At 53.5% G+C, this 26,805-nt stretch overlaps 1 protein-coding gene across 7 annotated transcripts in view; it reads left to right on the top strand.

Moving 5' to 3' along the window:
- The window catches only part of Zfat (zinc finger and AT-hook domain containing), a 179,049-nt gene extending 154,915 nt beyond the window's left edge, over positions 1–24,134 (top strand). For all 7 annotated transcript variants that reach the window (XM_048802174.1, XM_015486509.2, XM_048802169.1 and 4 more), the window contains one exon: positions 23,322–24,134. In XM_048802174.1, the coding sequence (XP_048658131.1) occupies positions 23,322–23,561 (240 nt within the window). In that variant the 3' untranslated portion in view covers positions 23,562–24,134. The remainder of the gene's footprint in view (positions 1–23,321) is intronic.
- The last annotated feature ends 2,671 nt before the right edge of the window (positions 24,135–26,805 follow it).

The raw sequence follows: 26,805 nt of genomic DNA, 5'->3' as shown, positions 1-26,805 counted from the left end.
TGTGTCCTGTGGACCCGCTACTTCCCTTTCCCCGTGTGTCGGCAATGCTGCCTCGGCATTGGGGATGTTTCGGTGAACAGTGGGATGAACGCAGTGGTCGCAGTGCTCATGTGGCCGTTGAGGAACGTGAAGCCCAGTAGGCGTAATATGTGGTGCATTTTCCTGGTGCGTCGGAGGTGAAGGGTGCAGAGGAAGAAAGGACAGTGCAGGCCCCGAAGAGCCTATCACCACAGAGGGCAGGGGATGTGGCCAAGTGCAATTGTGCCTCTGCAGCGGATGTCATCAGCAGGGCCAGCCTGCCCTGCCTTCCCGTCTCAGGGTGTTATTGTGAGGAACAGCGCCACCTTTTCACAGCGCAGCTTCCTCCTGCCAAGGTCAAGAGGATTTGACTGGCTACATTTATGATAATCCAGGAGCTTTTTATTCTTATAAATCTGTGTTGTTTCTTATTATAGAAGTTTTCTTATTATGGGGGACACTGGGTGCTTTGTGGGTGTTGACCCCCAAGGGTGAGGGACGGTCTCTTGGGGAGAAGGTCTCTGTATTGCAAGTGAAATGGTCCAGATGGTTTGCTGTTCATTGTGTAGCTTTTACAAAACCGGGAAACTTCAGCGAAATGACCTTTCAGTCCAGATGTCACACGCGCTCTGCCCTGTGTGTGGGGCCCCACCTCATGTAGCTCAGCCCAGCTAACGCTGTCCAGTGCCCTATGCTTTACCGAGCTCCCTTCCAGCAGCCGGTCACTGTCGCTCCTCTGCTGAGACTGTGAGAAAGCATATTCTCTTAGTGAGAATGATCCAGAGACTCAGCACCCACAGGGTGGGGCGAATAAGCCAATGGCTCCTGGGTTGGCCGAGGCTGACACATCCCAAGACGGCATCAGCAAGCTCAGGTCCAAGAGCCAGTTGTGGGTTGGGTTTGGAAGCTGGCATGTTTCAGCTTGAGACCAAAGTCAGAGAAGACAATGCCCAGCTCAAAGTCGGCTCAGCAGAAGGAATCCCTTCTGATTTGGGGCTCTCCACCACTGTGATGAGGTACCCTGTAGTGAATCCTCCTCACCACAGAGCAAAGAGAGCTTTTCACTTCATGATTTCAGAGGTTCAGAGTCTAAGATTGGGTGGACCCACGGTTGGCCTCTGGTAGGAGCATGTCTACGAATCTCCCCCGGTGACCTTGGGTCCACCTGTAAGTGCCCACCACTTCTCTGTACTGCCAACTGTTGACCAGGCCTTCAGTTATAGGCCTTCGAGGGACACCCAAACCAGTGTCACAGCCAGGGCAGCATGTCAGCCTCTTTACTCTCTTGGAGTCTGAGACTGATGAGATCCGCCCTCTGCTTCAGCTCGGTCCGCCAGTTAGTCTCCCCAAAAGCACTCTCACGGTGACATCTAGAGTAACATGTGGTCAAATACCTGGACACCTCGTGGCCAGTCAGGTTGACACTCAAAGAGTGCAGGGCTCTGTTTGTCAGGGGAAGGCTGTTAGTTCATCCAGGGGTTATTACTCACTTGGGTGAATTCTCAGGTGTCATGGAGGCGATCTTGGTCCACAGATTTCATGGTGTTTGGAAACTGCAGGGATGCACACATGTGTTGGCAGCTCCATACTGCTATCACAGTTGACACCTTGGTTCAGGGCCCAGGAATCTTCGGTCATATAGGTGCCTGAGAGTCAGTTCAGGAGCTGCTGTCACAGTCATAGCGACCCCAGGGTCCTCGGTGGAGCACCTGCATCCTGTTGTAAGCAACCAGTGCTTGGCGTACTAATTGCCTTCCACAGGAGTAAATATCTCATACCCAATCTCTGTCCACGCAGGGCCACTCGCCTGTAACCCTAGAACCCCCTGCCCTGGCTCGTGTGTGGAGAGGTGTCACGCCTACTGCCGTCCATTCCCAGCTCTCCGCAGTACCCCCGGCATTGCCACTCTTCTGTTTAGTGCTTTCCTTCCTGTGCTAACTGTTTCAAACTGTCTGCTGGTGCCTTGTGGTAGAGAGCAGCAGGAAGGAGTAATGAAGTCTGTCTCTGACCTCAGGCACCCCTCAGCCTGGCCTCCTTCACAATCCCAGCATGCTTCCCATATACCAAGCTGTTGATTTAAAAATAAATAAATAAAAATAAATAAACAAATCAAGGCCAAAAAACTCATGTTGGTATCTAATTGCCATTGTAACGATATTATGGGATGGGGCCTTGGAGAGGGGACTCAGTTATGGGGTCACCACCCTCATAAAGAAAGTTAGGCTTTTAAGAGTAGGTTGGTTATCTCAGAATCTCTCTCTCCCTCTCTCATCTAATGTGCTTGCATGCCTTTCTGCATGTCATGGTGCGGTAAGGAGACCTTCACCAGTTGGGCCCTGATTGTGGACTTCCCAGTCTCTGGAGCTTGAGCCAAATGTAACTCTTTTCTGGAACTTAGGCAGGCTATGGCATCTGTTATAGCAGCAGGAAAAAAATAAAAACAAAACAAGTCGTCAGGAATCCCAGCTCTGCCCACATCAACCCGCCTTCTCCCAGCTGCTGCTACTCTTGTCATCCTCAGGTGGTGGCTGTGGGTTGGCCCTGGAGGCTGAGGCTGAGGCGGGGAGCAGGCACCCCCTGGCTCAGTGTGCAGAGCTTAGTCCAAGAAGCCATTCTGGTGCTTACTAGGAAACCTGTGTTGGTTACCCGTCAGCACTGGGTCACTGTTATTTGCAGCTTGTTGTTTTTGCAGGGAAATGTAATCTACTTTTCTCCTAAACCAGTTGCCTGTTGGCGAAGACCTGTGTATCTAGTCTGCCCTGTTAGAATTCCAGGCCCAAGCCTTCGGGTCCCTGAGCCCCTTTCTCACAGTGTGTCTGGACCAGGGCAGCTGCTGGGAAGACGCTGCCCTCAGAGGGACTTCTCAAGTGAAGCTTCTGGCCTGAGAGAAGCCTGGTACCCCAGGAGGTGTCTGCAAGGGGAGCCCAGACCTGGGCCCTCCCTGGGGGCAGTGTTGAGCATTTCATGATTGTAGCACAATAACAGAGGAATATGGAAAGGGGTTTATGTGAGGCTTCAAGGTCTACTTTCACTATCACTTTTTAAAACAACCACTCTGTTGTATTAATTTGATTGTAAATATGTAGCAAAAGGCCTGGCTGAAGAACTCTTGAAAGATCCTCATCCAGGAGATAGTGTCTGTCTGAATTGCCTTAAAGCGGGACCTGGGCGAAACCTCTCCTCTTATCTTGCTCAGTAGGACTGGGTGAAGTCCTTCCTTTTTCCATTATCTCCACTATCTGATGAGGAAATGGAATTTCACCTCTTTTGTTCCCACAGAGGCACTTTTTTGAGGCATACTGTAGACAACCTCTCCCGACTTCCAGGCGCTCCACATAGTGGAGATAAAAGGGGAGGGGTCCCTAGCTTGTCTCCCCCTCCTGTTTCCTTTCCCCTTCAGAGCCTGCCCTGCTGTGCGGTGTCCTGTTGCCTGTGCGGCCACAGCTTGTCCTAACAGCAGGTGGACGCCCAGTACCCTCAGTTGTGCCATTTACTCTACTTTCCTCTTACTGTTTTTGGTCATTGTTATGGTTCCTCTAAGGATTCTTCCTAGAAGATAAAGAAAAAATGTACTCACACACACATGCACACACTTGCACCCACACATACACATTATACACGCACACATACATTCACATGTGAATACACACATACATGCATATACACAGGTGTGCATATATGCACGTGCACAAGTGCACACAGATACATATACACATGCATGCATGTATACATGTGCATACATGCACACACATGAATACACATGCATAGTGCACACGTGCATATTCACATACATACATACACACAGTGCAGTTTCTGCTCATTCACTGTCACTTAAAGGTGGATTAAGCACCTTTGGAAGATCGATGCAAGGGGATCCCAGATGCCCTTTGGATAATCAGAGCCATTGTATATCACAGGGACTGAGGGCAAAGCTTCCTTCGCCCAGGTGATCTGATGCTGGATGTGCAGGCATGCGACCTGGACTCTGAGCAGAAGTCTACGATCCAAGTTTAACTTTTGTTGTTTGATCCCCAGCTCTTTGGATCTTTGCACAATGCCAAAGTCTCATTGAGGACTGTTTCCCCCTCGCAGCTTTACTATGAGAACCACTTTTCAGCTGCAAGTTTTGGTTGGTTGATGAGCTTCTGCTCCTGCCTAAAGAACTTCACAGTACAATTCATTTGGTCCTGGGCCTCTGCCAGCTTTAATTATATCCAGCTCCTAATTACACATACAGGTAGCCTCTTCAAGTCTGATCATCCTTCCCATTCTCTACAGAATGTGTATTCTGCAGCTGCTGCATGGTCACCTTCAGCCCTGTAGATGCAGAGACAGAAAATGCGTTTATCACAAGAGTGATGGCTTACTCTTGTCACTTAACACCACCCTTGTCCTTTGTGGGCCTTTCTTGGTTCCCCTTAGCTGTTTGAAACTTTTCTTTTTCATTGTGTTAAATAAAAGCTCTTTCAGAGATTTCTGTTTCTGGCATAATTTCTGATGACTTGATGTGCCTAATTCTGTTTTCAAAGTTCTTTTGTTATTTACTGAGCCCTCTAATGCCATGGTAGTTACTGAAAAATTGCATCATTTTGTGAAATCTTCAATTAGTCCTATGATATGTCCATGGCCATATGAGAAATGGTCTGAAAAAACTGGGCATCCCCACCAGGGCCTTTCTCTGTTCTGTTGAGCCCCTTTCCCCTGTTACCCACCTTCAGCTGGCCAAGGATGCTAGCCCGTTGAACTCGCTTCTCCCTTCTCTTCCTTTTCCCAAGCCCCATTTTCTATGATTGGTCTCCAGTAGGCAGTGACTCTGGCTGCTGCTGTCTGCAGAATCTCGCCTCTTTTGAGTTTTAATATTGCTAAGTTTACTACTGTTTGCGTGGTGCTGGTCCTGGCCTGCATCCTCAGCCTTCTGTGTGATCCCTTCCCCTCCTCCCTGATGCTGCTACCTGCACGTTCACCTGGCTGGCTGAGATCACATAGCCTGTTTCAGCTTTGGGCCCAAGGCTGCACTGGCCCTAGCAGTCGCAGGCCAGAGCTGTCAGCCAGTCAGCATGAGAGGCGATGCAGGCCTTCCTTGGCTTTGCCCTTGGACAGTGCAGCTCCAAGCTGGCCCTTGCTCTTCTCTACATTCCCAGGGGACAGTAGTTGCCACCCTGGCCAGAGGAATTTCCCTAAGCTAGAATGCTTCACTTTCTGCCCCTCCTCTCCTCCCCATATGTGTTACCCACTTGTAAATACTTGGGGGCTCAAGCTAGACCTCCTCACTTCTCCCTCTCCACATCTGACCTTCAGCATGTTCTCTGGCCTTCACCTCCTGTCATGCCTCAAATAGTCCCTCTGTCTCTGTGGCTGCCACTTTTATCCAAGCCAAAATGTAGTCCCTGGGCTAGCCGCGTGCGCCTCAGGGGCATGTTAGAATGAAGTCTCTGGCCCCACCCCAGGCCTCCCCTGCCATACTCTGCACTCTCCCAGCATCCTATCCACGTCAAGCACATGTCCACTGTCAGTCTCCTGCCTGGCTAGTCCACTCTTCTCTGGCCACACTGCGTTGTTCCTGAGGCTCTGAGGTCTAGCTTACCTAAGGAGGACAGCTCAGCCTTTTCAGTTTCAGCTCTCATGGCGTCCTTCACTCAGAGCCCTCCAGTGACCTGAGAAGGGCCCACAAAGTAGACTAGAGCCTCACAGGCCTGCAGTCCCCCTGGGCACCTGCCTCCCATCTCCCTTTCCTCCCCTTGCTCATGACACACCAGCCCCTGGACTGCCTTCCCTCCCCTGCCTAACTGAGCCTTCAGGTATGTGTTCTCGGCCCCGGCTGCACATGGCCAGTCTAGCAAGATCTCTAAGCCTCTTCAACCTCTCAGGACTGTAGGAGTGTTGTTCTCCAGGACCCGTGAATATGATGAGCTGTCACCACCAATGGGTCGTCGTAGGCCACATGGTGGGCCCTAAAAGGAGGCTTACCCACCTCAGCCTAATCAAATCCCCGAGCCCAAAGACAGAACTTTCCCTCCTGGTAGCAGACTTCAGCACAGTGAGAAATGGGAAGGACTTGAATTATTCCAAGCCACTACCACAGGTTGACTTTGGTAAGCAGAGAGTGCCTAGGGTCTCAACACCAGCACTTCCGCAACAGCCTGTAGCACCCCACCATGTGGGGTTCTGCTCAGTGAAAAGCCTGCAGCCATTTGCGGGCTTCCTGCTTCCCCAGGAGCAGAAATTCAGGACTGAGGGGTCCTAAGGTCACTATCTTGATATTACCGCAGCCTGTGGGAGAAGAGGATATGGAGTGGCCATACTCTGGGAGAAGACCCACCTTACCTATGCTGACCACGAGAGTGGAAGATCTGGGAGAAGCTGCTTTCACATACAGGCAGTCACCACAAAAGAGAAATGCAACTGCGTCAGTGTGGACTGTCAGAAGGGGATCCTCCTCCCCTGAGGGCTGAAGCTCTTCTCCCACTCTGGGCACTGGTGGAGATGGGCGAGGGCAGGTACACCCCCATCCCAGCTCTTGGGCATCTTAGTTTGGCTGTCTGGCTTTTCTCCCCATCAGTTGAAACTCCTTGCAAGTGGCTGGAGACCTGGTGCCCTCTGCCTCCAGGGTCTCCAGCACTTGGATCACTGCTGGCACACCGTAGAGGCTGCTTAGAGTTCAGAACTTCAGACTAGAGGTCAGGTGGAGGAAAGCAGCTAGTGGGGCTGAGGTTGGGAAGCCTGGGGATCTCCAGGCTGGCTGGGGGTGCTTTGCCAGCTGACAGAACAAAGGGTGTCTCCCAAGGTCGTGTCTCAGGGTAGAGCAGCCCTTGGTATAGCCAGCAGTACAGCAAGACTGCCTGGGTTGAGCCCAGATCTTGACAACACTTGACTGCTCTTTGAACTTCTGTTTCCTTCTCAGTAAAATGTTAAAATAATAGAGCCTGCCCCATGGGTTTCTTGTGTGGGTGTTGCAAACAGAGCAGGTGGCCCTGAGCCCCCACATGCTAAGCCTCCGTAAACTCTCAGCTCCTGTGGTTGCAGACACAGCACGATTCCCTAGGCCCTGACTGGGCTGTGGAATTGAGCCCTGCTCCGTCCCCTTGGGGGCTCCCATCCAGCAAGCAGCAGGCACTGTCCGGGCTCTCTGCTGGGCACCAGGAGCCCAGCTGGGAAGGACATCACCTCTCTCTAGGGGAGCTCATTGCTTCAGGAGGACAGTTACACTAAGGTAACCAGGCCGAGGCTCAAAGCTATCTGCCCCCTTACAACATCTAGTTGTTGGGGCAATCTGACCTCAGGCAAGGTCCCAGGGAGGCCATTGGACTGGAGGTTTGTGTCTCCACAGAATTCATGTGTTAAAATCCGGCCCCCAATGTGCTGGGCGGTGCTGGGAGGCCAAGACTTTGGAAGGTGATTAGGTCATGAGGATGGAGCCCCCATGGGTAAAATCACTTTCCTTAGAAGAGGAGGCCAAAGCGCTAGCTCACACTCCTTCCACCAGTGAGAATACAAGGCAGTCAGTTGTCCTCACCCTTGGGGCCCTCCCTAAGCCTAACCATGCTGGCACCCTGACCTCAGCCTTTCAGTCTCCGGCACTGTGAGAAATGGACCTGTGCTGTGTGTGAGCCACCCCGTTTAAGGAGCTTTGTTACAGCAGCCTGAGCTGAGGAAGGCAGAGGCCAATTGAAATGGCTGATGCTAAAAGCCGTTGCCCACAGTGAAGGAGAGCTGGGCCTGGAGCTTGAACAAGAAGCACGTGCAGATCTGGGCACGGGCCCAGAGAGAGTCGCGTGTGGTGGGTCTTCATATCTGAGAGGAAGCCACAGTGAGCGAGGAGAGGTGGCCCCATCATCGGGTGAGTGGGAGTGGCACCCTGTGGGTGACAGCATGGGACCTTAGACTCCTGCGCTAGCCCCTGTGGGGCAGGATCAGAGCTGCATGTAAGAAGGGGTTGACGGTCTCTTTCTGTCCACGGATCTGTTTGCTACTGATATCTTCATTAAGTTTGTTAAGTGGTGCAGGCGATTTAGCTGGATGGTGTTTCATTATGAAGACATATTTCAGACAGCACTGTGGCCCTGTCGCCCTGGGTTTGGATTCCTGCCTCGGGTGGGCGGGGCTCTGGCGGCACAGGGAGGAGCCCAGCCTGGCTCTCGCCTGCTTCACTCTCTTCTTCCACTCCGCTGTCCAGCAGGCCTCCTCTGGGGTCTTGCCGGGGCTTGAGGTCCTCATGTCTGAGGATAGGGAGAGAAACTGCTAGAGGAAGCAGACTGCTGGACTGGGGGGAAGTCGGCCCAGAAAAGACACCTCGGCTTCCCCATCTGGCATGGAGAGGGCACCTCAGGGTGGCAGGTGGGGCAGAGGCAATCGCATCCTGCCTCTTGACCTGCACCTGCATCAGGCTGACACGGCGTGGGCAGAGAGGAAAGCTGGGGCCTGCAGGGATGGTTACTTGGGTGGTTTTGTGAAGACCGGGCATGTGGGTGCCTCTCCCTGAGGGGGTGCAGCAGGAGTGGCCCACACTGCAGCGAGGGCATTGGTGAGAGGAGAAGAGCAGGCCTGACCCTGAGGGGATCTCCAGGCTGGGTGGAGATCAGGGAGGAGCGGCCCCCATGTGAGTGCCTGGCAATGATACGGAGCCCTGCGTGCAGCGTCTGGCACCAAGAGAAATGGAAATGCAGAGTCTGTGTGCTTAAAGGTCAGCAAAGTAAAGAGCCATGCACGGCAAGCCTGTCTAAATAGCAGCAGACACTCTCCAGTCAGCTGCCGCCGCCTCCCTCCTCACTGCGGCTGCACCGCCATCTGTTTCAGTGGGGTTTTAAAACAGTCCTGAGGGACACACTAGGATACGAGAATCCCAGTCAGCGTCTAATGAGTGCCTACTGTGCAGGGGCATGTGCTAAGCACACAGTAGTGCAAGCTCACAGGGAGCTCTGCTCAGTGAGGAGATTGGGCCCTTGCAGATTCTTTCCAGAAGGGCTGGCATCCAGCAGCCATCAGGAGTCCTGTGCCCGGCACTGACCCCTCCACCTCTCCTTGTTCTCACTCTCAGAGAATTAGCCCTGTTGCAGGAGAAAGTTTTTTTCTTTCCAGGTGATTGTTTAGACCCAACCTCCTTAGTCAGAGAAGCACAAGGTGTTCCGGCCGGTGAGTCCTTTTTGCTGTGCAGTGGGTTGAAACCTCTGTGTCCTCTTCCCCTAGTGCAGAGGCCAGGGGGAAGCCTGCCTGTGGCGCCTCTCCCTATTTGCAGGACCCTCTCACCACATAGAGAGCTGGCCCTTCCTGATTGGCTTGGGCCAGGTGCTGCTGGACATATCATGCCACAGTGGTCCCCTCTGTGCAGCAGAGCTACATGCCCTAGTGCTCAACAGACGGGTTGTAGCCGCCCAGCGCCCAGGAGGCCCAGCACCTTGGACCTGGAGAGACATGCAGGGAGATGACTGTCAGCGAGCAGCCATTACAATTTGGGCTTAGGACCGTGCATGTCGTGTATTTCCAGAAAAGTCTGCTGTCTCCTTACAACCAATAAAAAAGCGGGTGGCAGGGCAGGCTGGGTGCCTCCCCTCCAGGAGTGCAGTCTGGCCGGGAGGGGAGTCCGAGCCTCCTCGCTCCCTCCCATCCTCTCCTTTTTAGAAGGCTTTCCTTCTTTCTTGACATCTGGAATGGTTCCTTCCTGCCTGTGAATATCTCGATATTTTCACTAGTTTCTTGCAGATAACATCCCTGTTTTTGTCTTATATGTACATACATTTTCTAGAGTTAGGAATTTATGTTTTTTTTTTTAACAAACCGCATTCATTTATGCCGTCTCTGCACATAATTTGGGATCACATTTGCCATTTCTTTCTTTCTGACGCGTGCGAGACTGCTCTGAGCCCGGGGCTGTGAAAGCGAATGTGTGTGCTTGTGACCCTCATAAAGTGGCTCTGCCTTCCACCCTCTCAGAATGCAGGGGACCGTGGCCTGGCTGTCATCTAAGCAGAGGGAGAAGCCCTAGTTGCTAGGGAGGGTGAGCTCCTGCCCTGGAGCCTGAATGTCCCCCATGGTGTCACCTAGAAGAATCAGCTTTGGGGTTCTTTGCTTGTTCTTGTGCTTGGCTCTCGTGGGCTCTTTGTCTACAGCCCTCTAACTCTCACCATGTCATGGAGTCGGGGAACGTCTGAGGTAAAGGGGACCTCAGGAGATGTTGGTGCCCTTCAGTAGGGAGTCCTTCACTGTACCCTTTCCTTTGATCTTGGCGTCTGGGAACACTAAGCAGCAAGGCCCAGCTCAGCCAGTGACAAGAGCTCGGCTCTGGAGAGGAGGATGGGCTGGAGCCCAGCCTGGCTTTCTAGTTCCAGGCAGAGCTGGGCACAGCAGGGTAGGTCATCTTAGGAAACGGGCAGCTTGACCTGCTCACAGGGTCTCCACCCCACAGAGCTGGTGCTCTTACTGAATGGCGAATGTTTTGTAACATCTGTTACCATCCCAGGATGAAATTCATAGATACTCTACATGCGTGCCAAATGGAAGGCATGCCAGTGTCCTAACTATAATGGCAAGGAGAAGCAAATGCAGTCCCTTACAGCACACCAGTAAGAATCTGTTACTACTCAGCCATGGCTGCCTAAGAGACAGAGGTTGGCAGAACAGTGGCCCCCGGAGATGCCCAAGTCCCAACCCCAGAACCTGTGCATGGTAGGTTCTGCATGACAAGAAGGAATAAAAGTTGCTGATTGGCTGAATTTAAGATGGGCAGGTTGACCTGCATCCTGTGGAGGGCTCAACCTCATTGCCCCTTTATGTGGGGCAGAAGAAGTCAGAAGAGTCGGAACCAGAGGACTGCATCCAGGGATTCCCCAGCCACTGCTGGCTTTGGAGGTAGAAGGAGCCACAAGCCAAGGTGAGCAGGTGGCCTCTAGAAGCCGGAGAAGCCAAGGAGGAATGCAGCCCTGTGATGTGGTGGTTTCAGACTTCTGAATTCCAGAGCTGTAAGATGATAAAACTGGGTTGTTTTCAGCTGCTAAGTTTGTGGTCACCTGAGCATAAGTCTGCGAGGGATGCACCAGCTTCCAGCCAGGCTGAGCGGAGGTGGAGTGGGGGGTCCAGACATGTGAGCAGCATGCAGACGCTGGGGGCTTTCCTAAGTAGAACAACTGCAGCCTTCCCTCAGCGTGCACAGCAGGTGTGCACCTGTGAAATCTCTGCTTATGTGCAATTCAGAGTTAGGATCCAGGCTCAGGGGATCATAAACAGGGCTGTTGTTTAGTCCTCGTGACTGGAGGGACATTTAGAAGTGGTTTGAGAGAACAGTTCTTGGTCGTGCATTGCCATCCACCCCCACAACTTCCCTAACATCTCTGCAGAGGGTGGAGGGTTGTACCTCTGAGATCACAGGCTTTCCTCGCAGTGCAGGGAGAGGAGTGTGACACAGAGGACAGCAAGGTGGAGAGGGAGGCCAGCGGCAAGTGTGCTTCTCCTCTCCAGGCTGCCAGTGGGAGCAGCCCTGAGGGAGCTGGGAAGGCAGGGTGTTTTCTCCAGACTCCTGAGGGGTAGCCGGTCCTGCTTTCTGGGTGTAAGCAGGCAGGGAGGGGTCAAGAGTGAAGCCCCCAGAGGACGGGAGTCCCAGCATGGTGCTCTTGGAACAGCTGGTTGAATTGCACTAGCACCAGGGAGCTCGTCACAGCAGTTCTGAGACAAGGAATGTGTTCTGTGTCCCCTGTTGTCAGTCCTCGCCCCCAGGACAGTCAGTATGTCTAGCTGTCCCCTCAAATGACATTGTGCCATATATTGGAAGACACGGGCATCTTTTTGACTGTGCATCTTCTCTAGCCCGGATGGCTGTGTATCCAGTGACTGTTTTTAAAGCTAGGCCGCTGTCTTTGAGTGCTGTGTGATGGGTCTTAAGGCCTCTTTAAGGTTGGCCTCAGGTGTGATGTTACGACCTCACGGTGTTATGGTTTAGATGGGATGTGCCCCGCAAAAGTTTATGTGTGAGATAATTCAAGAAATGATGCAGTTATGAGAGCCTTAACCTAGTCTGTGCATAAATCCTCCAGTGGGGTTAATCGGGTGGTAGAGACAGGTAGGGTGTATCTGGAGGAGCTGGGTTGATGGGGGTGTGCCCTTGGTGTTTATATTTTGTCTGTGGTCAAGGAGCTCTCTATCTGCTTCTTGGTGGTCATGTCCCAGCCTGTTTTCCTACATCACACTCTTCTGCCATGATGTCCAGCCTCACCTTGGGCCTGGGGCAATGGAGTCAGCCATCTTCAGATTTGGACCTCTGAAAATGTGAGCACCCAAATGAACTTTTCCTCCTCTGAAATTGTTCTTGTCGGATCTTTTAGTCACAGCTGCAGAATAGCTAGCTAAAACACAAGGGCAGTTGAGAAGAGGTTGGGATGGCACCCTGTCCCTCTCTTGAGAAAGTCTAAGCTGACATTTACACCAGCGTACTCACCATTTGCTCACCTTGATCTTGGTACCACCTCACATGCCGGTACCTCTTGCATGTGCGCCTCAGTCAGACACAGCACCTCCCACCCTGTGTTAGTGCCCTTGAGAGGTGAGCCGAGGTGCCCACCCTAGTACTGCTACATGGACATGAGTGGTTGCCTAACAGCCCTATGGTCAGACCCTTTGAAATGGCTGTGGCGTATCCAGGTGTGCCTGCAGAGGAGGGGCCTGGGAGTGCCAGCTGCATCTTCATAGTGAGGGTAGCTGCTCCTGCTGGGGCTGTGGACCCGGAGTGTGTGGAAGAGAAGAGGGTGTGAGTGGGTCAAAGCCTTTGGTTTGGGAAAATGGGCTGGTGGTGATGCCCCTTGCCCAGAGGAGGTCAAGGTCAAGAGGAGCATCAGAATTGGAGGGAGTAGTTGGATTTTGACTGTTAACTTGGAAGTCGCCATTTGACATCCCGGAGTATGTACCCAGCAGGGATCAAGCTCTGTGTGTTTGGGTTGCAGGGAGAGATCTGCTAGAGATGGATCTGGCAGTCATGAGCCTAAAGCCAATATTTGAAGTGAGTCTGGCTGAGAAGCTGTAGGGAGGTAATGTAGACAGAGAAGTGGTCCTGGCTGAACGCGGCGGCACTGCTCAAGGTCCAGAGAGGAGGGGGATGCAGCAGCGAGGACCAGAGGACACTGCTGGGCAGTAGTAGGAGGGAGGAGAGAACTGTGCAGAGGGAGTGAGTAAGGAAAGAGCCAGAGAGCCAGGTGCTGCCAGAGGCTGAGCAGAGACAGTGATGGGGGTGGCAGTCAGACTCCAGGGACAGGGGTAAGTCCAGGGAGGGCTAGGCATAAGAGCCTGCCTGGAGCAGGGTAAGGATGAGTGTGACCATGAGGGACACCACTCTGGCCTCTTGCACCCTGTGCCCACTGGCTGTTTGGGCCCCATCCTCCTTGGGTGGATGCCGGCCTGCCCCTGCCTCCGATCTCCAACACTTTCCAGCTTCCACAACTTTGTGTCTGCCCTCCCCACAAAAGGGATTGACTGGAGATCTGATCATTTCTCTCCTGTCTAAAGGAGAGGCACCCATTAATTTTAGAGTCACATTGAAATCCATGTAGGTCCTCCAAGACATGACTTATGGGGCCCTCTCTAGTCTTTTTCCTCTTTCTCCATCTCTTGCTGGCTCATATCCTGTGCTCTGGTTGGGCTGAGTGTCATTACATTGGCTGTCAGGTTTCCGATACGCTGCTGCTCCCCCCTGGCTCTCCTTCTGTTCTCTCTGTGCCTCCTCTTGTCCTCTGACTCCTGTGAACCCTGCAGTGTTCAGGATCTGGATCATCATCTTCAGGAAACCATTTCTGACCACCATGCACCCCACCCTGGCAGTCCAGGATGAGTCCCCATCCGTTTCCTGCTGTGGGGGCAGAGCCCAGGTTCTGTCTCCATCTTCCAGTGGAGCACCTGACAGGTACTAGATTCTCACTGGGACAGAAGAGGGCCCAGAGGTCAACTCAGGCATAGCGGTGGTTCAGCCCATGAAAAACAAGACTTTCCAAGGCAGACTGGGTGGCTGGTCACGCACGACAACTTGCCCAGTGACTGGCTCTCCACTCAGAGGTATCAAAACACAGACGCCACTCTCTGCCTTGCAAATCAAGTGCTGATGCTCCCCACAAGTTTCCCTCCATCTTCTGGTTTCCTGGTCACTTCTGACCCTGCTTACCTCTGCTAGTCTGCCCATCTGCCAGCTTCGTTGGAAAGGTGGCCAAGGAGCCTGCGGGGTGCCAGGAAGTCGGAGCTGCTCAGGTGAGCCCGTTGCAGTGACTCTGAAGTGCCTCCTCTCACTCCTTTGGGCATGCAGCAGAGTCGCTCCTGGAGGTGACTTACCCCTTCTCTCCTCCAGTCGGCTGGACCTTACTTGTAGGTTACGGGAACAGGTTAAGCACATTCTGTGTTCCTTATTCCTTGACTTACTCAAGGAGGAGGAATCCACTGGTTGCCCCTGGCCAGGGGTGGCCAGGCTCAAGCAAGGCAGGGTCAGAAAGACACAGGCTATACCTTCTCAGAGATGAGTAAAACCATTGTTGTGCCAGGCATGATGGCACGCCTATAATCCTAGCAACTCAGGAGGCTCAGGCAGGGGGTTTGCAAGTTCAAAGCCAGCCTCAGCAATTTAGAGAGCCCCTAAACAATTCAGTGTCTGTCTCTAAATAAAATATTTATAAGGGCTGGGGATGTGGCTCAGTGGCTAATAGTCCCTGGGTTCAATCCCCGTACCAACAAAACAAAACCATGTTTGCGATCCCAGGGGGTCAACACATGGCAGGTGTCAACACAGGGCTCTATGGGAACACTGGCTCAGGGAGCCTGCAGAGGCTTTCGGAAGGGGGATACATGCCTCAGTTCCCAAGGGTTAGATAGAATTTTCAGGGAAAGGGTGTGTTTGGGGCTTCATGCTGGTGGAGGAGCAAAGGAGGAAGTTCAGAGGCAAGAGAGTATGTTCCAGAATCAAAGTTGAATGTGTGGGGGTGCAGGCAGGAAGGTCCTCACCTGTGTAGCAAGAGACCTGGGACCCCATCTGAGGGTTGCAGGAGGCATAGTATAGACAACTACCTAGTAAGACTGGATATTAGAGGCTCTGTGCATGGTTTCAGATTCTAGAATCATCAGTAACCAGCTGAGAGATCCTGTAAACTCTGTGAACCCCTCCCTTCCTTTCACCTTTGTGGTGGGAATCCTCCTGCCCTGCCTTTCTCACAGAGCTGTCTGGAATTAAGTGAGATAAAGGATCCAAAAACATTAGTCAGGTTTTTCATTGCTGTGACTAAAAGACCCAACCGGAACAACTGTAAAGGAGGAAAGTTTACTTGAGAGCTCATGGTTTTAGAGGTGTCAGTCCACAGACAGCCAGCTCTGTTCCTCAGGGCTCAAGGTGAGGCTGAACATCGTGGTGGAAGAATGTGGTGGAAGGAAGCAGCTCATATGATGGTCATGAAGCAGGGAGAGAGACTCCACTCACCATATACAGAACATACCCCCAAAGGCACGTCCCCAGTGCCCACCTCCTCCAGCCACACCCTGTCTGCCTTCAGCTACCACTCAGATAATCCCATCAGGGGATTAATTCATTGATCCGGGTAAGTCTCTCAGAACCCAATCATTTCTCCTCTAAACCTGCTTGCATTGTCTCATATATGAGCTTTTGGGGGCCACCTCACATCCAAACCATAACAGATGGGGAGAGTGGAAAAGGTGTAAACCAGGAGCGATTTCTTCTGCGGCAGGCCCATGTTGAAATCTAGAGCTGCACACAGCTGTACAGCCACAAGCACAGGGATGCACACAAAGCTACGCCCAGACCCCACCCACACACATGTGCGCACAGACATGCACACAGCCATGTGCACACACCTCCATGTTCATGCATGTATTCACATTTACATGTGAACACAGAGTGCACACACTATTCCCGCAGCTGTACATATGCATGCACATGGAAGTGCATGTACACACACACGGGCATCGCATGCACACATTCTGCACAGCTGCACGAACATCCATGCATCTATGTGCAAGTGCATACACATACCTGTGTAAATACCCTACCCTCACACGCTTGCTGCCCGTCCAGCTGTCCTCCTTCTGAGAGTTTGTCTCCTCGAGCCCAACCCGTGAGAGATGCTTGCTGTGTTCTTTGTTGATGGTCTTGACAATGGCTGTGTCCTCTTACTGGTGTTGAGTCCTTTCTGCCTCCCCCAGATCACAGAGGGCTGCCTCTGGGACCAACTCTTGAAAGTCCTTAGAACTAATCCTGAACAGTAGGAGTGCCAACGAGAGGAGGATAAATCGTGGCTTCTCTGTTCATTTCCTGGGCCGCAGCCCCGGGAGCCTTCCCTTCCATGGACATTAATGACATCTGAAAAAGGGTTATTCCCCAAGACACAGTTTAATAAATGGGAACCTGGTCAACTTATTTAAAAATGGATTTGAATCATGAAGGATGCCTGAAGCAAAACAGCCTCCTGGTGGTGGCAGCGACAGTGGCAGAGATGACGATGAACTTTCTTCCCCTGAAAGCACAAAGTACAATCACTGTCACCTGGGGTCCCTGAAGCGAAGGCGTTCATCATCTATCAGTGCCTGGTAGGCTGCAGGCTTAAGGCAGGGCCCTGGGAGCATGGCAGTATCTAAACAAAGGCACATGGTGGCTGTTTCATTTGAAGGTTCCAAACCAAATGTGGGTTAAATTGATGCCATCTCACTATGTGTCTCTCCATTTTCTTTTCATTTTAGGGCCAAGAGAGGGTTTTCCCCTTCTTTCTTTATTCATCATTTTTTATGTGCCTAGAGCCAAGTTTAAATGATGTGCTAAGTTGGATGTGGTGGTGCTTGCCTATGCTCCCAGCTATTGGGAAAGTGAGGCAGCAGGATCCCAAGTTCAAGACTGGTTTGGGCAGCTTGGCAAAGCCCTGTCTCAAAATAAAATGAAATAAAAGGCTGGGAATGTGGCTCAGTGGTAGAGTGCCTGCATAGCGTGCCGGAGGCCCTGGGTTATCCCCAGTGCTAAAAAATAACCCAGCCTAGCAGCGTGCTCGGTGTGACTTGGCCTGCCTGGAGCCTGGCAGTTCTGGTGCCTCATGAGTATGAGTCAAGAGCACCATTCAGGTATCGAGCTGATGAGGACCTGGCCAGCAAGGGCACTGGGCCCAGGAGGTCGTTGCACAGTGTTTTGAGAGCCATGGGTGAAAGGTGTGATGCGGGTGTGTTTACCCTGTGCCACAGCAGGTTCTGAGTGCTGTCTGGGTAGCCAGCTGCAAGAGCCCCTGCCCTTCCCTCAGCACGGCCTCCGTGGGCCTCAGGAAGGCTGCAGCTTTTCCTTCCCTGAGTTAATCTCTGCCTGTCATATTTCAACGTCCTTGGCTCTGTCTGCACTGTTTTGATGTCCCAGCACGGGTGGTGGTCAATGCAGTGTCTCAAGCACATGGACTTATGTTCAGGGGTGGGTTCCAGTGATGTAGGTTCTGTGTACCGGGGTGAGGTCTACCCCAGGAAGAAGCCACCCAGGCGGGCTGCCCTAAGGGCTGCCCCTTTCCCTGTGGTCTTCTGTAGGACAGGATGCCCTCCTCACACATTTCTCCTGACCATTGTCAGGGTGCTGCCCAGCCCAGTGGGCTCTGCCTTCCGAGGGGTCATCCCCCTGTCTTGGCCAGACCTTCAGGCGTTCCCATGAGCATCAGCTCTGAGGCCTGGGCACGTAGATGGAGGAGTCCCTCAGTGTCATCTTATTGAATAGGAGGATAGTGGAGAATCATGAAGAAGGTGTGTCCCCTAACGTGCCACCTCCCCTTGGCTCAGTCCTGCTCTGTGGGCAGTGAGCTGGGGTCTTGTGTTCATCAGAGGCGTGGAGAAACGGGGAACGGCAGCACAGCCTGCACCTGGGGCATGGGAGCATGGGCACACCAGAGTGGCAGCCCCCGGGGCAGCTTCTCTTCCTGCCTGAGCCCCACTGCCTCCAAGACAGGGGCACTGAGACCTCTGGGGTGCCGTGAAGACCCGAGGCTGAGGTGTGTGCTGCTTCGCCCAGCGTGTGGCACACCACTTGCCATTGTTGTTATCATTTCGCACATTGTTTGGGCCACTGTAAGCATCAAGGAAGCCGAAGTCCCTGAGCCTCAGAGCTGTCCTCACACTGTCCTGCATCAGGCGCTTTCCTTGTTTAAACATTCAAGGGAAATCCTGCTTAGCACCCACCCAAGGGCCAGGTGTCCTTTGTGGTCTGCTGAGAACTCACCTGGTGCAGCGGGAGTTCTGTGGATCAAAAGTCACAACATCTGGACTCAGGTTCCAGCCCTGAGGCCCTGGGCGATTGTTCCCTGAGGCTGGGCTCCCTCTGTGGAATCGGGGGTTAGCCCTGGGACTCTGGTGCTGATGGGTGTTCCCCCCCATGAAAGACGTGCCACTTTCCCCACAGTCACGTCAGTGGGGACCCAACAGTGCATGAAATAAGGACAGGCAGCTGCTGGGCCTGTAGTATGAGGCTGTTCTGGGTGGCTGACTTTCTCCTCACCTCAGGTTCTGCCGTGGGTACTTCTGGAGCTGTCCCAAGCCTTGCATGTGTGGCTCAGAGTGTGGCCCTGTTCTGGACTTGGAGGAGCCAAGGCTGACCCTGCTCCCAGGAAGCTGCAGGTCTTCAGAGCAATGGCACAGAGATGGGGTGTAATGCAGCCCACACAGGGCCTCACGTAGCACCAAGGGGGTGATGGAGGACCTGTCTTCCTTAAGGGGTCTTCCTGAGCAAGGAGGGCTTCTGGGACTTACTTGGATGTTGGGAGGGAAACGCAGGGAGATGCTTAACCTGCTAAGAGTAGCTTTTACAAAAAAGTGTGAAGGGAGCTGGACGAGGAGGAAGGGCAAAACTGGTAGGGAGCAGGAAGGGACAGGGGTAAGGTGGTCAGAGTCACCCTGGTGGCCTCCCACCCCGTGGGGTCTCCATCAGCACTGCCAGGTGAGTGGACTGTGGGGACTGAAGCCAAAGTGACTGGGTCTCCAATGGAGCTATTTTTCATGTCCGTGGAGCCCTCCCCCAGGTGCGGGGCTCTGGTTCTGTCCTAGGTTCTTGAACCCTTGATACAAGCAGAGCTGCAGGACCCAGGGCCTGACCGAGTGACCATCTGAATGGTCTCACGGGCTCTGGTTTCTGCTAAGCTGTGCTGCCAATAATTTAGCTGAAGGACGCATTGGATACAACACTGGGGAAATGGAGAATCCATCCCTCGGGGAATGATACTGTGAAGGCAGATTATTTCTGCCACAGAGAACAGTGTTGAGACTGTGCTAATAGATTAAGCTACCAGAGTGAGCATTCTGAACAGAGAGTGGTTGGGAGCTATACTGACAGACTTAGCCTGCTTGGACGTGCGGGGACAGTAACTTAATCCTGTCAATCTGTAGTGTGTGGTTCCTTTAGTCACTGTTGTCCTGTACCTGTTGAGGATGATCTCTGGACTTGGGTCACTCAGGCCAACGTCCAGCTCTTTCTACTTCACAATCACTTGGCCTTAGACGAGTCACTAGACCCCTAGGAACTTCAGTGTCACCTTTTATAACAACAGAAATGCCCGAGCCACAGATGTGCATGAACAGTTGGGATGAGGATAGGAGAATATTCAGGAAACTGCAGGGGGCTGGGTGGACACCAGCTCCCCTGGGACAAGGGTAGGGAGCACCCGGTTTGTAGAAACTGCATAGAGGCAGACATGGTCATGTAACACCTGAATACAGGAAAGGTACGCTCCATGGAAGGCCTCACGATCCTCTAGGGGCCTTCAGTGTCCCTGGCTCATCCTCTGTGTATGGTGCTCAGAGGAGGCTTGACCAGGGATGGCACCTGTGCAGGCAGCTTCCACAGGGATGGTAGAGCCACACAGAAGGTCCTATGTGTGAAGCAGGCCAGGCAGCAGGCAGCACAGACCCTGATAACCTGGGTTGGTGTCAGGATGTTTGCAGTGCCCAGTGAGAGAGCTAGAGTGTGCGGCCATCACACCGCCGGCTGAGACGCTCCTGGCAGGACTGCTGTGGAACACACGTTTACAACTGCCACCATCACTTTTTCTAAATTAAGCTCAATCCATTGTGTATGGAAATTTCATTGCATCCTGGGAATTAGTAATGGGTAAATTTAGTGGTGATTTGTTGGACACACCCTAGAGCTAGAAATTGAAAAATGAAAGCAAATGGAGAAGGAGTTCTCTTTAAATAGACTTAATACTTAGAAAAGGTAATGTGGACAAACAGACATAATACTCAGAGGAACCGTGAAGGAAGTGCGGTCCTCAGGAAGTCTCACGTGGGGCAGGTTTTGATTCAGGAGGCCCACAGACTGGATGAGGCAGGGTCCTTATTTGAAAACCTTCACTGTCTGCAAAATGTGGCTCCGTCTTTCAGCTGATGACCAAGGCTCCTCAAGATTCGATTGTAAACGTCATTTCAGGCCACTCCATCTACTGTGACTGTACGCAGCCCTGTTCATGCATGATGTGACAGCTGTCCCTGTCACCTCATTCATGTATTCCAACGCCATTCTGGAGCCCAGGGTGGGGGCTGGAGTCTGGCTGAGCCAGAAGCAGAAGTCTCTGTAGAGATAAGAGCCCAGAGAAATTGAAGACCGAGACCCAGGAACCCTCAGCTTGTGCGGAGGGCTGAGGAAGAGCAGCGTGGAACCCTGGGGTCTGGGAGAGGGATCAGAAGGGCCCAGCAGCCCATCGTGAAAGCAGCGGAGACTAAGCTGAGTCAGGTCGGCAGCGCTGGACGGCGTCCCGCCTTCTGGAAGGGGGAGATGAACTCTGCCGGGGTTTGGTGGCTGAGAGGTGGTGGCAGCCTTGGCAGGGCTAGGTATGTGCCTGCCCTGTGCCCACCACGCCGTGCCCTTTAGCATCGTGATCCCTGAGAACGCTGCCTCCGTGAAGCCCAGGCCCCATGTGACAGTTAATGATAGGCACGTGGCTTACCTGCCCATCCAGCAGGAGGGAGTCATCCTTGACACCTCGCCTCCTTCCCCACGTCTGAGGGCAGTGGCCACATGCTGGCCATCCCAGGTATCCCCCTTCCTCCTGGGACCAGCCCTGAGGACTCAGCGTACACCCACTGCATCCCCTTGGCCGGGCGGGGCTGCCCCTGAAGGGCCCAGGGGGCATGGTCCTCCCCATCCTGGCCAGGATCTCAGCCCCATCCACACTCAGACATGGTGTCAGGGGGGTTACAAGAACAAGAATGCGCAGTCGGTGGAATATCTCGGTGGACGAATGCTCCTCACTTTAGGCTTCAGCCTCAATGGCAGTCACCAAGCCCAGGGATGGTGCCACGTCCCAGGGATGTATCTTAAACTGCAGATTGTGGCTCTGGCTGTGTTCATCACCTTCTGCCTCTTGAGTGCTGCCTGGGGCATGCTGGGCCTGTTGGCACCTGAGGCCCCGAGGACCTCCGCATAGCCCACCCCTGTCCTTGCTCTGCATAGAATTTACTAACGTGGAAGGAGAAGAGATTTCTTTGCATATTCCTCCCCATTCTGTTTTCTGTTTGGCACTTTCTTTTTAAGTAAAATAGCCAATGTTTACTTCTCCAGTACTAGTTCATGGTTCATTTTCCCAGTTAAATGAAATTGAATAAACAGCAAAAGAAGAAAAAAGAAAAGGTCTTGGCTTGTTCTAAAGCAAGCCAGGCTGAGTCTATCAACAGTTTCCACTCAGAACAGCTCTCCAGCTTCGGGGCGGGGCGGGGATTCCATTAGCCCGGAAGTCCTTCCAGTCCCTGATACCAGAATTGCCAGGGCTCCCCAAGGTGCCTTTCCCACTTCCTTCTATGGGTCGAACACGAACCACCTGTTGACTCAGCAACTGGAATAGGACAGGGGTAGATGGGCCCTTCCCACAGGGAAATGCCCATGACCTGTCACAGAGGAATGGGCAGGGGACAGAGAGCCACCTAGTATCCATCATGAGCTCGGAGGGGACAGAAGCATCACTGGGCACCACAGGGGATGCCGGAGCAAGCCCACCCTGCCTGCGCCTCCTGGAGGTCTCGGGGCCTCCCTGGTCTCCCTGAGGCCAAGCCGTGTCTTCCCAGGAACCAGTCACCCCTGGCAGTGGACTGTGCTGCACTGTGTGCCCGTCCCCAGCCTGGGCTCTCATGGGGACTGTGGTTTTCTATGGTGTCACCACCTCAGTGCTCATCAGTGTCTGGCACCTCATAGGTCATCACTCAGCAAATATCGAGTGCTTATTCTCTGATGAGGCAGACATGCCCCATCCTTGTAGAGCATTCAGGTGGCTCCAAAGGTGGCACACATCTTGTTGAATGAATGAAGGAGTAACTGACGGCCACAGTCCCTCCGGGGCAGAAGGCGTGTAAGGAAGTGCTGTTTAATGGGAAGTGGGAAGATGTGGCCTCGCAGCCAGGAGGGGAGCTGCCGCTTGCTGGCTGGTGCAGGTAGCGCACGCTCCTTCCGCCTCGCCCATCGGCCTGCGGGAGCCCTCTGAGGCTCGTCCTGTACCAAACGATCCCAGGCCCGTGGACCTCCCTCCCAGGCTTGTTTTCTAACCTTTCAGTCATTTTTTGCAGTTCTAGGGTCTCAATTCTTTTTCTAAATCTTTCCTGTGTTTGTTAATCCTCTTCTCAAGATCAAAGGCAGCTGTTACCATTCCAGAGCTCTCAGGGACGTGGGGCCTTAGCACAGCTGGAATTCAGCCTCACTCGGACTCTTCCAGCTTGGAGCTGTGAGAAAGGCTTGGCTGGTCAGCAGGTCCTCTACTGCCAGATGCTCCCTGAGGCTCTCGTGCCCACACTGTGGTGGCCAGTGTCCTCAGCAAGCCTCCTCCTGAATGCGTAGGGCACCAGTGTCGATTCATGGCCTCTGGGGAGAGTCCTCCAAGGGCATGTGCTCCTGCCTGGGGTGGTAGTGGTGTCATGCAGAGCTGAGCTCCTGGAGTGTGTGGGAAGACAGAACCAAGGAGAACCTTGTCCCTTTATCACCAGCTGCCCCAGCTGTATATCTCCAGGAGCCCTGTAGCCCAGGCCTGAGTAACCCCCATGGGGCTTCCAACCCTCCTCTTTTAGTGACCCACACCCTGGGGCTCCCAGGAGGCAGCTTGGCACCAGGAAAGGAGCCTCAACTTTGAGTCTGAACTTGGGTCCACCATTTGCCACAGTGGAGAGGCCTTGCCCACATTGCTGGTGCCAGGAGACCTTGCTGTCTTAGAACATGGGGCGAGAGCACACACAGCATGGTTGAGGCTCTGGGCAGCCTGGTCAGGCACTGGACTGTACGAGCTGCTCGTCCACCAGAGTTGTGTTTTGTAGTTATTGCTCAACATGCGTGACCACTTTCTTGCCTTCCCCAGGTCACCGACGAGGAGCCCAGCTCCAACCACACGGTCATGATTCAGGAGACCCTCCAGCAAGCCTCTGTGGAGCTGGCCGAGCAGCACCACCTGGTGGTGTCCTCCGATGACGTGGAGGGCATCGAGACAGTGACCGTGTACACCCAGGGCGGGGAGGCCTCGGAGTTCATAGTCTACGTGCAGGAGGCCATGCCACCCGTGGAGGAGCAAGCCGAGGAGCAACCTGCCCAGGAGCTCTAGGGGCACCAGCATCACACAGCAGAGCGGCCCTCCCTCTACACTCCTGTCAGTGGCCAGACAGGACCCTCCTGGTCCTCCGTGGGATGGTCAGGGCGACTGCATCACCAGCAACCCAGGAGCCCGTTTCCTGGCACAGGTGCCCCTGACCCTGCAGCGTCTGCTTTGGAAGGACGTGCATCAGTGCACCTGCCTCGTCGCCCCTTGCTTCAAGTTCCAGGGACTCTGTCCCCTTCAGCATCTTTCCCAGTCACATCCCAGTCCTCAGCCCCCATCTAGGTGCCCGTCCACATCTGGCCCCGATGTGCGGTCTGGGGGAAGGGAGACGGCCACCACACAGCAAGTGACCTTATGGTCTTGAGTCCCCACTGGGCGGGTGGGTGGGATTGTCCTGGTGCTCTCCAGAGCCCTACTGTCCTCACGTGTGGGCGCTCGTGGTCACGTGGAATAGCCACCACCCCTCACAGGGCCCAGCTTACCATCTTGAGATTCCTTTGCTTTTAGGAAAAATGCACTTTTACTCTTCACCTGCCGTTGTGAGGCGGCGAGGTGGATGGAATAAAAGCATTCCCTGCCTGTGGTCTCCGGCTCCTTGCTGGGAGGTGGGGAGGGTTCACAGTCTCCTGCTCAGCTCCAGATCTCCGCTTGGCCCCACCTGAAACATCCCAGGTCCTTACATTGCAGCTGGTGGTACTCTTTCCACCTAAGCATGTAGGTGGGCTTCAGGGTCCTCTGACTGGGGTCAGTGATCTTCTTTTTCCAAGTGGCCAGTATCTGATTCACTGCCAGCCAAGAGGTGGCAGTGCCCCTTTTCCACTCTCTGTCTGGGAGGAGCTGTAAATTGACTATTAGAAACCTGTGGGACACGGTGTTGTGTGACTAAGATCCCTGGTCTGTGCTCCTGGTAGGTTTGCTGCCTTCGAGGTAGGCCACCCAGGCGAGTGCTGCCCACTCTGGAGTCTGTTGGCATCTCCCCCACCCACCTCAGGCTTACTGAGGTCAAGGCTGAGTGCTCTGGGATCCCTCCTCTAGCTGGGATAGTGGGCAGGTGCACAGGCATGTGGCTGCAGATTCAGCAGCCCAGGGCTTGGGCTCAGAGCCTGCACCTGGCCTCCCAGTGACCACCCTCACCTGCCCTTGCAGTGCTCCCACAGGGCATCTGGGGAAGCGTCTGGGCTGTTGCTCTATCACAGGAGGAAGTAGCCTCTGCTCCAAGGGGGTGAGGATGTGCCTGTGGCCTTCAAAGGAAGGAAGGAGGGCCCTCCCTCGGATGGCTAGGGAAGGCGTCCTGAAGAAGGGGCCTGTAAGCCACCTGCTGAGGCCGAGAGCAATTTGCTGGGGGGCGGTGCTTCAGGGAAATGACATTAAATGACATTAGACAGCCAGTCCCTAGAAAGGCACAGATGTGAGATCCAAGGTGATAGTGATTTTACCTATGAACCCCAGGGAGACCAAGGGCCTTGGTAGACCCAGGATGAGAAGGTCAGAGCGATGCCCCTGAAGAGTCCTGTCCAGACAGCCTGTTGATACCGGTGTTGATAATCAGGTTCAAGTCCCGGTCCCCCAGTGCTGAAGACTGAATACCCAAGAAACGCTGAGGCAAGAGCGAAAAGTTTAATTTAAAGGACAGGAGAGAGGGAGAGACTCTCTGCAGAGGAGGGGGTCTAAGTTGGTTCCCAAAGGAGTGGAAGTATCCTGTCTCTTTCATGTTTTAGGTTTCCTTTCTTCTCATGCCCCCTACTTACCTAGTAACCAGTGATCAAAAGGTGGAGTGACCAGGGGAAGGGAGTCACCCAGGGGCTACTCATTAACAATGCAGGCAGGTAACCTCAGCAACAGGTTGGAGGAAGGGAAGTGCTCTGGAGGGATTAGCATTCTGTTTCCTTTGATGACCCCCCACCCCGTTCCTGACCCAATCATTCATTACCTACACTGACTGTCCTTTTGCCTCTGGCCTCCCTGGGGTCTTGGTGCAGGTGGCCAGGCCACATGTTCAGGTGAGAGGTGGAGAGCTCGCTCCAGCCCAGCTCTCATTTCTCATCCCAGTCCTGTGACAAGTTACTAGACTGCTCCAAGCTTCCATTTACTCATTTCTGAAATAGGTCTGAGGGCCATTTGAACTCCACACGTTATCGACAGAATTAACTGAGCAAAGCTGAGAAGCTGTTAGTACAGTACCTGCCCTCACTCTGTAAATATCAGTTATTGTTTGTATTCTTAAGAGTGGAGGAGGTGAACAGGAATGTCCCCCAACCCCTCCCTCAGAGGGCTTGGGATTAGTAGGGGAGAGGGTTGGAATGGGCATTGGGAGACTCCTGGAGCACTCAGTGCCCCGTGGAGGCTGCAGGAGAGCCGGCTCTTCCCCAGAATGACAGAAAGGAGATAGGAACTAAGGAATGGCTGACTGCCCTCTTGGGTAAGGTGCTGGGCAGGAGGGCCATTCCCCAGGCTTTCTGGGGAACTTCCCCTGCAACTTTGCTAACCCTGTGGCACATTCCAGGGCCTATAAGAGGCAGCTTCTTTCCATCCCCCCAAGGTCCCTCTCCTCCTCTGCTCTTGGGTACTTTTTGACCCAGCTTGTATGTGGTGTCAGGCCAGGAGAAAACCTGTGCTCACAGGCTGAATGACCCCTCCCTCCTGCCTGACAGCATGTTCTGTGCTTACCTGGGCCAGATTCCTTGAGGCTATTTGACAGGGTCATTGGGTCCAGGCTTCCCACCACCTGTGTCTTCGGGAGATTGGACCACAGGTGCATATGCAGTGCTGACCTTGTGCCAGGACTACGATGCTGTCACCATCACAGTTGCCCAGTGAGGTAGTGCTATCATGAGGATTTAACTGATCAGGAATGTTGGCACAGAGAGGTTAAATAACTTGCTCTGGGTCACAGAAGAAAAGACCAGGAACTGAGCCCAGGCAAGATCTGCACATGTAACCAACATGCCTCTCTGCCAACCTTTGTCTCCCTTTTAGAGCTAAGAAGATGGTGGCTGGGTGAGTGACCTGCTTTGGGTGACACTGGAGGCTGGAAAGCAAGGCACCTGGGATAGGATGCGGACGTGAAGTTCCTGTGTCATGTCCTCAGGCACTTTCTGTATTCCCTGGGCCATGCGGCCTCCTGTATCTGCTTTCCTGACACCAGGAGGGCAGAGTGAGGCCAGGGGTTGGGGGCAGAGGTCAGAGGCAAGTCTCTTGTGTGAAGCTAAGATGAGACCAAGTGTGACCCAGAGAAGGAACAGGAGCCCAG

This window comes from Marmota marmota, unplaced genomic scaffold, assembly GCF_001458135.2.
Source record: "Marmota marmota marmota unplaced genomic scaffold, marMar, whole genome shotgun sequence".
Lineage (NCBI taxonomy): Eukaryota > Metazoa > Chordata > Mammalia > Rodentia > Sciuridae > Marmota > Marmota marmota.
Note: the sequence above shows the minus strand (reverse complement) of the source record. Positions and strands in the feature narration are given on the sequence as shown.